Below are 12,752 nucleotides of genomic sequence, written 5' to 3'. Positions count from 1 at the left end.
GTTGTGAGGGGGAGGGTGGTCGTGCAGACCTGGTACTTCTCATCTATGCAAAAAAACCAAGTACGAGTGACTATACCGACTTCGGTTACTGGACGGGCTTAACTCACAAGCATTCTAGCCACCATGGTTCCTTAACTAAGGGTCTCCCCCACCCCAGAGAACTCACATTTATACTTGTTGAACAGTTGGGAAGGAAGTAGTAAAACGGAAAGGGAGGGGGTGGGTGGGCTGGACGTTCGTAAAATTATCTCAATTAGTAACACTTATCAATATGGGCCTATTTAGTCTGGTTTCTTACATAGATTGTAATGAAATTACGGTATCATTAACAGAGGATAAAAATTTAACAACAAGGGTACTGTTCAATATATTTTCAATATGCATGCATACCAAGGTAAATGAATGTGGAACGTTACACAAACCCAACTCTGTCGATCATAGGAATTAAAAGATTTAGTAAAACCATTGGAGTTGTTAATTTTGATTGACATGCCTTTCTCTATTCTGGTCTTTTCAATTTCTCATTAATTCGCACCGCCAAAGTGACAATGAAGCTAATTCGTAATCCTACCTACATGCACGCAAACGTATTATAAATGGTCATCAATATTGGGCCCTAATTTTAGCGTGCTATAAATTGCTGAAAATGTTTTCAAAAGGTCTTTTCTTGGCGAATCTTTGAACCTCCAAAATTACTTCAAGACATTGATAGGAGTTATTTTCATGTTTGAGATAAGAGAAAAAAAAATGCACTGATGGTGGTAGTCAAATGCTTGTAGAATTTGGAAAGAGTGAGACCGTTTTTTCACTTTTTAGAATATTTGGAGCTAGTACTGATAACGTTTAATTTAGATAGAGCTCGTAAAGTTTACCAACCAACTTGGTGATGTGATGATCGGATGTTGTAACAATACAAATTTTATAAGGAACTTCAAATTTAATGTTCCATTTCTTAGTTGCTTTCTTGTTCAGCTGCATGGAAAGACACAGGACATATTTTGTCCAATCAAGTGCATGGCGAGCCACAAGGGAGGGATTCGGAGGGAGTTATGCGTTCTCAAATTATTTATGTCACTGATATCTTGACATCTACTTATTCATGCACAACTTGTCAGCCCCCCCCCCCCTCAGTCCCCTCGGCAAGTGCCTGTCGCCTATAGATCTTTTAAAAATGTTTTCAGATTACTAGTGTTGGCCCAATGAAGCGCCATGCGAGTGTTGTGACATTTACCTTAAACTACAAGCAATGTAAAAGACAAGACTTATCATTTCCTTCTACATTAGGCCTGTCTATAAAAGTGAATAAATATGAATAGTTTAGAAGTAGCATGAGTGCATCGGCGCAAAGTGTCATTTAAGTTCTCGTATTTTGGTAATGGCTAAAATTCTAAAGTTGATAAACATAAAAATAAGTCATTACAACTGTGCTGGAGCCATTTGTTCCTTCAAAATCATGCCTTCCCACACTCCTTGTTTAGCTCATTAAATATGAAAGCGCTTACAGCAAACGAAAGTTAAGTTCGCTCTGAAGGAAGGGATTTTTCTACCGTGACACCTTCAATTCGAGGGCGGTATTCAATATGGCGGCCGCACCAAAACTTTTACTGAGATGTCCTCGTATGTATAATGGCAATTTGCAGCTGGTTCGAACTTACACAAGTGTTAATAATGGTGCGAGTCGAAAATTGTGGACGATAGGAGTCTTATCAGGTGCAACAGCGGTCGGAGGAGGATCTTTTCTCCTGTTATACAACAAAAAAGTCACAGGGAGTCGTTCCGATGTTGCTAGCCTTATCTCTAACGTTAAACATAGGCCTACGCCTATGCTTTGGGAGCCTACACAACAACACAGAAAGGTAGCATGCAAGAGTACTGCTGCCACAAGTGGTAGTACTACTAGTGTGGGAAGATTTGCAATTGGACAAATTGTCCAGGCACGTGAAGGGAAAGATAACAAGGTAGGTGTTTCCTGCAGTGAAGTTTCGATTGTAATACATGGTTTCTAAAGTATTCAGCAGTTTGGAAGTAGGCTAGAGCCTAGAGGGCAAGATGGTTGGTACCCAGTAGTACTGTAGTAGTACTACTACTAGTAATACTGCTACTAGGCTACTAAGGTTAGCTAGCCTTCGGCCTTCCTGATTACAATAGTAAATTCATTGACTGACAGGTAGGCATGGACGAGCCCAGCATATCCTTGTCCAATAAAAACACTTGCATATCGAAGTTAGTCTATACCCTAGGCTTCTACTTCTAGGCACAGGCTAGTTATACTAGCCTAGGCCAATACTAGCATCTGTGAGTCTTTTCCAAGTAGGCTAAATATCTTATATGATAAAGTTAGTGGTTATAAAGTTGGAGTAGCGGTTATTGCAGGTTTCTGTTATGGTAGGATGGTGACTTCGAAGTTCGGCCACTTAAGACTTAAAACACCCCAAAACTAAATCTTCTGGTATAAATCATTTGAAAATATACTTCATATGGTGGGAGAATTGTGTTATAGCACGATACACGGCCAAACTTTCTTTCCTGCAAACTGTTTTCACGTTGTTTTCCAAGAAGATTCTTCGTGATTGTGGAACTGGTATTTCTTGCTAGAGTATTGCGAAGTTCGGACGCGCAACCCACAGTGTGGCGCTGGTGATAAAATTGGTGGCGCAGTTGCTTTTTCAGTAATATAACAGACTTCATAGATCTTCGTCATTTTGTTGACAAATATGTAAGTAATTTCTTGCACACGGGTCATTTTGGAGAGAAAATAACTGTAGCTTCGTACTTTTTGGTGAAATTTGGCTCTTCCTGTAGGTTTTCATGGTGAAAATCGTGTATTTCTTAGGGTGCCCGAACTTCGCAGTATGCCGAACTTCGCAATACTGACTATACTGTATGCAAAAAACCAACTTTTTATTCACATATACATGTACACACTGTTTTTCTTCAAGTTGAGGCTCACAAGGGATGGGTGTGTATAATCAGGGATTACATAAAGAACACAAGGCTGTCGCGGTCAGCGTAAAAGGCAAAAGAAGGCCCGCATAATCATGGAATAAGTAAAGTATTAAACTGCTGTCCGCTTAAAAATTACTTGATGAAACTTAGCGAGACCAAATTGTTTCATACGGCAGCTAGAATTCACCTTTTTCATGCTATATTGATAACTAAAGCCAAATAGGGTGACGCTATTTAACTAAAATGAATTATCACCGTGAATTGTACTAAATACTAACTATCCTGAGAATCTACAGTCTCTGAGCCAAGTTCTATCCTGCTCCAGTCAAACTCTATCCTTCTCTACCCTCCTAAATCATTTCAATGTACTTAATCAGTTCGGTAAGTCATTCTGCTCCTCCCAAAAAACCTGGTATTTCCGCTGACAAAACGTTGTTTCCGCTGATAAATTTGATGTGCAGAAAGCACCATTTTTTGTCAGCGAAAAGTACCGTGAATAACGGTACCCATTGCAGACTTTCCCACAACTGTTTCAAATCACTTAGCTACTATGGTATCTACCAAACTACCTCACAGACTGCTTGATTTAACAATTTTGGAAAAAGTGAAGAGCATATGGGGGTGGTGGGGGTGGGACCGGGGTTGTATAGTACTATCCTTAGTTAGCACCATGAACTTTTTGCTAAATTAATCATGACCTGAAAGACTTAGTTCATTTCAATCTAGCTTCAATGTGATACTTACATGTACCTACTTCAATTTTGATAAACTTATTGCTGACAGTGATGATGGTAATTCCTTTATATGTATGCTTCCAAGTGTCACTAAATATGCAATATCTATTACTGCACAGTTGATACTGAGGTTCTCCAGCGACTGTATTCTATTACAAGAGGAAGCTTCAATGCCAATAAAGCATGAATTGCAATAGATTTCTTTTTAGGATTTTAAACTTGAAGCAAGGGTTTATCTTTGTACCTGTTAAGCAAAGACCAACATGCATCCTTGTAGTCGGGCAAATGAATTTGCATTTTAATATTCGGTATGCAAGAACACACAAAGCACTCTGCACATTGACAAATTTATCTTCACACGCACATATGTACTTGTGCACAACCTTGTGCACAAGCTTGTGCACAAGTGCAGCTTGGTGTCGAGTCGGGTGGTATAGAATGTTAGCATAATGGGTAGAAAAGAATGATGTGCATCATGTAAAGTTAAATAAGACCAAGTATCAAAGTGACTGTCAAATTATGACGGGGAGGCTGGAATTGTTGCCATAAAGTAGTTATGAAACATTCAGAACTATGCATGGATGACATATACTGTATTTATGTAGGACTGTCCTACATCAGCCCCACGACTTATTTTGTAAGTATGGTACTGTATATATTCTAGCACTATGACTGCATGTCGGAAGTCCATATAGAGGTGAAATCTATAGATAGACAAACACCATAGTGGCAAAATACATATTTAGTTTGAAGCATTTATTATGTAATTTTAGCCTTGTATAATGTTGCACATGTATAGGAAATTTGAGGGATCAGCACTTTCATGACAGGAGACCAAAACTGCTGATTAGCTTATCCATAGTTTTGGCTAGTTCCTCTGAAGATGAATGTCATTGCCTTTTCATCATCCGTTGGGCAAGTCACCCTCACCCAGGTCTGTTCTGACCCTTTTCCCCATGGTGTAAAGTTCTTTTGCAGAATCAGTAAGTGTTGTTTCAATGACATGTACAATACAAATACATGTACAGTGTCAGGCCATATGAATGATTTACATACAACTTTTGCATAGAAAAATAAACTGAACCACATTCGGTTGTCAGGAGGACCATGCAAAGAGTTAGATTATAAGTTTCCAAAGTAGAATTTTCTTAGCTATTGATTGAATGAATTGTAAGTTTCCCTTTTCATGTATAATAATGTAGTAGCATAATGTGTTTTTGATAACATACTGTACAGACCTGTAGCACAAAACAATTTGCTATCTTTATTCTTTACATAGTAAAAGGTAACATAATTACTGGCAGGTGAATCTAAAGGAACAAACTTTGTGAAGTTGGTAATCATCGAGTACAGAGGCATACATGTAAGAATGTTCGCAGACGGTTTAATCCCGGACCGTATCAGACAATCAAATCATCTGAAGATCTATGTATGACAGGTTTCAAATTAATAGCAAATCTAAGAGCTGGCTATCTGAGACAGACGATCTTACATAAATTTGTAATAGTGCACACAGGTTGTCCATTTACATGAGATGCAGGAGGCCTGCTGTACCTTAGTTCTTGGCTTGGTTAAGCCTGCATTGTCCTAGTATCCGTACACACAGTATATACTGTACACATTAAGTATCTGCTGTATTTGACATATTTTGTACTGTAACCTTACTTTTTTACCACAGTGTAGGTGATGTATGAAAATACACAGGTTGGTACGTTGGTCTGGGCGGAAAGTGGCAATGCGAACTTTGTTTTGATCGTATTTCACTTTACAGATTTGTGTCAATTGGGCTAGAGAAACATTTAGTATAAATTTACCATTCTTTTTTTACTTAATTTTGCCTTCAGGATCAAAAAGGAAAATGATCAACTTTTGTCTTGGGTCTCCTGATTTTTTCCCTCTAGTCACAAGGTGGTACGGAAAAGTACAAAACGGGGAGGTTATTAGTACCAGCTCCACTTCTGAGTTTGTTTAAAGCCTACGTAGGTAAGAAAGTAGATTTCGTAATATACACTTCTTATTTTTGTTGAGCCCTGGAAATAAAAGATTCAGGAAGCGGTAAGATTATGATAGTAATATTTGCTCTTCTTGAGTACGCTATTCATTGCCCATTAACAAGTGAATTTAGATAATAAAATAATATAGTCAGGTACATAAATATAAACCTGGCATTGCCCTGAACCATTAGCTGTCTGCATCATATGATGTGTGGGTTGTCCAGCCTCAGAATAGGGTTTGTCGAGTCAAATTGTGGAAAGTTTTTTGGGGAGTATAAATTTATTTAGACAGGGTGTTCTAAGTTTTAACCCACACCCTTGCAAACATTTTTAAGGATGCAAGTATACATGTGTCATTATGTAGACTGATGTAGCTCATAACACAATATTGTTTTTGTCTTTTTGGTCGGAACTGGCATAATTCATGGAGCCATTAAAATGTGAGTTAACAAAACAAAGATTCTGTTGAACTGTGAGTGTACTCTAGATTCATTTGGAAAACAAAATAAATCTCTCAATTGCGAGGCTCTTCACCGTACCGTACTGGAATCTACAGAAAATAAACATGTAAAAACTGATATAGCATTGGTGTATTTGGACTTTTTGTGATTTTTAACTAGGTACTGCATTTTGTTATCTGCCTGAGCTTTGCTGTAGATCCATTGAGCATTCATAGCTCAAGTAAACAATGAAGAGGGATACCCAGGCTATTGTGTATGATAACACTTCTACAGTTTAGTTTTCATATAAATTTTTTATACCTACTGATCTGTGTAGTATTTCATATATCTGGTCTCCAGACATTTTGCGTTTGATAAATTGATATGACCATCTCCCAAGTAGTTCAGTGAACGAAGGCCTACTTGGGTATAACTTTGAAGTTGTCGCATTATGACTTTACCATGCAAGATTTGCTGTGTGTTTCTTTTTGTCTAATCTTTTTTATTTGAGCAAATTTTATCATACAAATTATACAACCTTTAAGTATCAAGTTATTTAGATAAAAGAAAGGACTTTAAAGTCTAGAACTATGAGACGTTATACAATATTTGCTGTGGTCCATGTGATACATGATTGACACTTTCTCAAGACTTTTGTAAGCATCTTCGTGAAGAGTGACAGCCAGACCTATATTGTATGCCTTAACCCTGTACCGTATGCACTTCCTACAATACATACATATATAGAAAAACATATAGAAATACATAGACATACATAGAAATACATAGAAATACGTATTTCTCCCCTGGCTGTCAACAGTTTTCTTGAATAGTAAACAGCTACAGTAGGCATACTTTAGGATCAACATCGAGTAGTACATAAGACATATATCATAATTCTTGTCAGAAGTCAAGACTAAATGCCCCACAACTTGTCAAGGAATACTGATATGACTCGCAGTCATTCAGTGGTGGTTATCCCCTTGGGACACAAAGTCAGGATAATCTGGACATTTCTACTTTCAAAATATTTCTATATTTTATCATGGATTGCATAATTTGTGATTGGAAGTTTCAAATTTCTTTTTTTTTCCCTTCTCCAAATGGAACAGTTTTTGTCTTCCTCCCGAGATGCAAACGTTACTTAGCCTAAAGAAGGGTAAAGCTCAAAGCTGTACTTAAAGCAGCCGCAGTTTTGCTCTCATAGTATTCATGTCCTGCATTTGTACCAATTCTTTAGTCTAAGGCAACAGTGTGTGATGTTAACGTGCTACCTATTTGATAGGACCTTGGCAAAATGGTTGCTTAAATAGTAATAAATAATCATAATATATATAAATAGATATACTGTAGATATAAGAAATAAGATGGTGCCTGGGCGATCAGAAGTGGCCAGTTAGTTACTTAAGGGTGAACAGTGATACCACAACGTTCTCTGATTGCTCCAGGCAAGGTATCTACTCGAGCAGTAGTATCTTCAGTTATAATAAGGTTTGTGAAGAGACAGGTAAGCCTGTCACTCGTGAATATTCAAACCGATTTCGTCTAAAGTCTTGTTATTTATACTGTACCATATATGGTGCCTCGATTCTTTACATATTACAGTATGTGATTGAAGAGTATTCTAGCGAAGTAGTTTTCTGCAGTAGATGGTTGTCCGACAAAGCTGGTTTTGAGAGCTCAATTTTTTTGTGCAAGACAAAAATGCAAGAATGACTTTTTGCATTAATGAAATAATGATTTTGATAGAAGAAATTTGCTTATTCTTGACATGAAGCTGCAATGAGGCAAGATTGTGTGCCGTATATTTGTGAAATTATAACATCTTTCAAACTGAAATCAACTGCTTTAAGAGGTACTTACCTTTTTTTTATTTTTATTCAAATTTACCATTTCTTTGGATGCTGTGATATTTTTAGGGGGACACTTTCTTGTTTTATCGGGAAAACAAAGTTTTAAGAGCACGTTTTCTTTAGAGTGATTGCTTTGCCTGTGGGGTAGCACTTATCTCAATTGGAAAATTTGGAATGTTTTTTTATCTTTCTCTCACATGTTTGTCTTTTTCTCTTTCTATTTGTTACCATTTTTCCCTCTCTCTCCCATTCTGCAAATGACTGACGTCCGAACTCTGAAACGTCCTTGTCAAACCTTTTTCCTCGTGCACACAATTTGAACAATCGCCGAAACTCTGAAAACAATGCATGCGATTTCCATCACCATTTCCACCTATGGAGAAAGTTTGCCTTGGTGTATAAACAACAACAGGAAGGCGAGGTACTGTTGGTTGAGTCACTCGAGGAAAGATAACGGATCAATGTACCAACTGCTTGTGCCTTCCCATTGTCTAAGTTCACTCGTTTGGGAGTCCAAAAAAACAGAATTAAATATTACAACATGTAGCAACCGTGCAGAGTTTCCTTGAGTGTGACGTTTATTCCCACGAAAGCAAGTTTGAACTTTCATTTCCTTCCCCTGCTGCAGTCAATACGTAGTTCTTCCGGAATCGCATGCGCAAACTGCTATATTGCAAAATGAGCAAATAGATATATACGTACAGGTGCAAAGATGGCTATCAGATATTTTTGTAGCACAGAACGATAGTACTTTATAAATGAGGCAAAAGTTCATAGCCTTCATTTAGTGAGCTATGGAAAATGAATTGGGCACTCAAAATTAATCCCTGCACGTGGTCTAGCTACTGTAGACTTTGTATGGTTGATATTGCTGATGAACTATTAGGTGGTGTAGAATATGTTTATATATGTACATACTGTATGCACATGCAGGGATGTGCCCAGGATTTCCTGAGTGCCGGGTATACTGATCACCGTCCTGGGGGAGGGGTCTAAGGGGGAGGAGGTGTCCCCCTCCCCTTTGAGAATTTTTTTCGATTTTTGAAGGTGCTCAGATGCCAAATGCTGGCACTTGTGTAGCTTTTTAAGCACATACACTAGTTTTGCTAACAATTTACATTTGAAATTTTTTTTGGTGAAATATATTGTTAGGAATGTCAGAATTTTAGATGAAAATAGTGCTGGGCGGGATTTTTAAGACAGTGCTGGGCGGTAATTTTTAGTGCTGGGCGGGGCTGCCCAGTGCCGCCCAGCATGGGCACATCCCTGTACATGTATGCTGAATCTTGGATTCTCCCAAAAATCCTGCCTCCAAAATTACTTCCAGATTGTTGGGAGCTTGCATGATGCATCTAGGTGTTGGATACAGCCGGGATTCTAACATTCAAGTATACCATAGTACATTATTACCATTGTATGCGTGGCAGAAATTCCCCCAATTGAAAAAAAAGACATATTATAAATGAAATAATAGAGGTCTGCAATTTGCAAGGTCAATCACACGTCGTACCGTGATGAGATCTTCATTGATGAGAGTTTTAAATAGAGACAATTTTTAATAATATAGATGTCAAAATGATTAGAGTCTGGTAAATTAAGAGACCTAATTTGTTTAATGTGGCCTCATGAGTTAAAGCGGTATGCATTTGTGTGCATGTACGGAAAAATGTCCCGAAGAAACAAATAACGATCATTGATGAGAGCTTTAGACAATATAAATCTGGAGAAAAGTAACAGGTATATATTAGATTTTCAGCAGAGTGGTAGATTTAGAAGGAAGAGGTGAGTATTGACCCAGAGGAAGTGGGTTGGTGCAAGCGTACCCCTGGCATGGAATTAACAATTTTCAGAGGGGGGTCTAGGTAGATTGGCATGAATTTGTTTGTTTGTCACATACAGCAATGTATGTGGCAAACTGTGTCACACACAGCAATGTATGTGGCATACTGTGTCACATACAGCAATGTATGTGGCATACTGTGTCACATACAGCAATGTATGTGGCACACTGTGTCACATACAGCAATGTATGTGGCATACTGTGTCACATACAGCAATGTATATGGCACACTGTGTCACATACAGCAATGTATGTGGCAAAGTTCCTTAAAAGGACTTCTTGCTTACAGTAGGTACTTAAGTGCCATCCTATTAAAACTCATAAATTCAAAATGTTTTCAGTTTTGGAGGCACCAGGCCATCGCTAGTCTAACCATGAGTAGAAGTATCCAGTGTCACTCAATCGAAGCACCAAACTAGGTCACATAGTAACACGAATCTGTTACAATGCCATCTTTTTTTTTCCCTGTCACATCTCTCTCTATTCTCCTTGGCTTTGATAATAAAGGCAAAATACCTTGTAGTGTGTCACCCCTCCTGTTGAATAGTTTTGACATGGCTGGTTTATAAATTTCTGTGTCAGTTTAATTTGATGGATCTGTTTTGTAAATCTCCACATGAGAACATTTCTGATGCTCCTTAAGCCTGTCAAGTTTCACATAAATTTGATCTTGTAAGAAAAAACTAGAAATAGCCCATCAATTCTTATTAACAAAGATACAGTATAGAAACAAGTGACATTGTTTTGGTTGAGACAAGAACTTTTTTTTAACTCCTGGACTGCAAAAGGAAGACAGTGTGCAAGAAGATCTAAAAAGAAGAAACAAAAACCAAATGGATGTTACATGCAGTATTAGGAAGTTGGTTTCAGAGCTGTTTTGATAGCTTAATGGTTTATACGGTCATGAGCTTACATTCTGTGGTATGGTCTTATCACCACCCACCAAGACCGCGACTCAAACAGTTTCATTTGGAGATTTGCAATTCACGATAGGATCCAGAAAGGGGACACCCTGAGCCAGGGACTTACCACAGTGAACTATTCAGCTTACCGTCCATTTATATTTGTGGACGATGACGACAAAAATATGAGGCAGTTTGGTATGAAATGTAATTCATGCACGGAATTTGTCCGGCAGTAAACAACTGTCAAATAGGAAAACTAAGTTTGTTTAAAGGGATTCCATTCACCCTTGTGTGAGTTTTTTCTCATGGGTAGCGGCGATTGATGTTTGAACGGAGCAATTTGAGGCGAAAGGGGGGGGGGGGGAATGTTGATTAGTATCATGGGATCGGTAACTCGAAAATCTGGTGTTAAACATTTTCCAGAACACGACCAATACAAGAAAACTGCTTATAAAGCGTGCAAGATATGACTGGGGAAAATCATTGTCAGAAACTTGGGTGTTTTAAAAATCTAAATCTAAATCCTCTCTCTTTGTTCCAACTGGGAGAAGTAACTCCTCTAGGATAATATAACTCCCTCAGCATAGACGGGCTTGTTGACCTCCTTTAAGGCTCTCTCAATCAAGACAATAATTCAAAGTGGGACCCAATTACCGAATCCTGACAGACAGTGGCTATTCATAGTCTATTTAATAAGTGTCGTCGTTGTTAACATGGGTTCACTTTCATGGTTGCATGCGTGCCCTGTCGAGCCACCAGTTCAATCAGACATCTTGTCTAGAATCATGCTAGAGAGAGAGAGTGCCGCAGGTCGACAAAATTAGGGTGAGAGGGGGTAAAGGGCGATGCATTTGTGTGACTGAATGTTCATCAAACCTTGTAATGTTTTTTCGGTTCAACTTTGCAGTAGATGTGTGTATGCTTGTGTGAATAATTTTGTGTGCCTATGAATATTAATTCCTTGCTTGCCTAACTTACCTGTCTCCTCACAACAATAGTACTAGAGCTAGCTTTTGTGTCTCTAGAGAGAACTAAGTAGTCATGAGTATGTACGAGTAATGACTCATTGAGTATGTACGAGTAAGGACTCATTGAGTATGTACGAGTAATGACTCATTGAGTATGTACGAGTAAGGACTCATTGAGTATGTACGAGTAAGGTCTCGTTGAGTATAGTGTACGAGTGTGAACTCATAGAGTATGTATGAGTAAGGACTCATGAGTATGTATGAGTAAGGAATAATTGAGTTTGTGTGAGTAAGGACTCACTGAGTATGTACGAGTAAGGACTCATTGAGTATGTACAAGTAAGTACTCATTGAGAATGTAGGAGTAAGGACTCATTGAGTATAGTAAGGACTCATTGAGTATGTACGAGTAAGGACTTGTTGAGTATGTATGAGTTAGTACTCATTGAGTATGTATGAGTAAGGACTCATGAGTATGTATGAGTAAGGACTCATTGAGTATGTATGAGTAAGAACTCATTGAGTATGTACGAGTAAGTACTCATGGAATATGTATGAGTAAGGACTCATGAGTATGTACGAGTACGGACTCATCAGTATGAATGAGAAAGCACTGATGAGTATGTACGAGTAAGAACTGATGAGTGTGCATGAGTGTGAACTCATAGAGTATGTATGAGTAAGAACTCATGAGTATGTACGAGTAAGGACTCATCACTATGTATGAGAAAGGACTGATGAGTATGTATGAGTAAGGACTCATTGAGTATGTAGGAGTAAGGACTCATTGAGTATGTAGGAGTAAGGACTCATTGAGTATGTACGAGTAAGTACTCATTGAGTATGTACGAGTAAGGACTCATTGAGTATGTACGAGTAAGAACTTATTGAGTTTGTACGAGTAAGGACTTATTGAGTATGTACGAGTAAGGACTCATTGAGTATGTATGAGTAAGGACTCATTGAGTAAAGGCAAGTCTGGCACTGTAAGTACCATGTTTTCTACATGAGCTAATCATGACTAATTGTTCTACCAATGTGGTAAAGTTACATTAATTATCTCATCTATTCA

The 12,752-nt window shown here is 38.2% G+C and overlaps 2 protein-coding genes across 8 annotated transcripts in view; one reads left to right on the top strand and one right to left on the bottom strand.

Moving 5' to 3' along the window:
• The window catches only part of LOC139980367 (uncharacterized), a 79,558-nt gene that overhangs the window by 33,206 nt on the left and 33,600 nt on the right, over nucleotides 1-12,752 (bottom strand). The gene's annotated exons all lie outside the window — the stretch shown is intronic.
• The window catches only part of LOC139980366 (calcium uptake protein 3, mitochondrial-like), a 118,195-nt gene continuing 106,998 nt past the window's right edge, over nucleotides 1,556-12,752 (top strand). For all 7 annotated transcript variants that reach the window (XM_071991998.1, XM_071991997.1, XM_071991995.1 and 4 more), the window contains exon 1: nucleotides 1,556-1,958. In XM_071991998.1, coding sequence (XP_071848099.1) covers nucleotides 1,581-1,958 — 378 coding nt within the window. In that variant the 5' untranslated portion in view covers nucleotides 1,556-1,580. The remainder of the gene's footprint in view (nucleotides 1,959-12,752) is intronic.

Source organism: Apostichopus japonicus, chromosome 14 (assembly GCF_037975245.1).
Source record: "Apostichopus japonicus isolate 1M-3 chromosome 14, ASM3797524v1, whole genome shotgun sequence".
NCBI classification, from domain to species: Eukaryota; Metazoa; Echinodermata; class Holothuroidea; order Aspidochirotida; family Stichopodidae; genus Apostichopus; species Apostichopus japonicus.
Note: the sequence above shows the minus strand (reverse complement) of the source record. Positions and strands in the feature narration are given on the sequence as shown.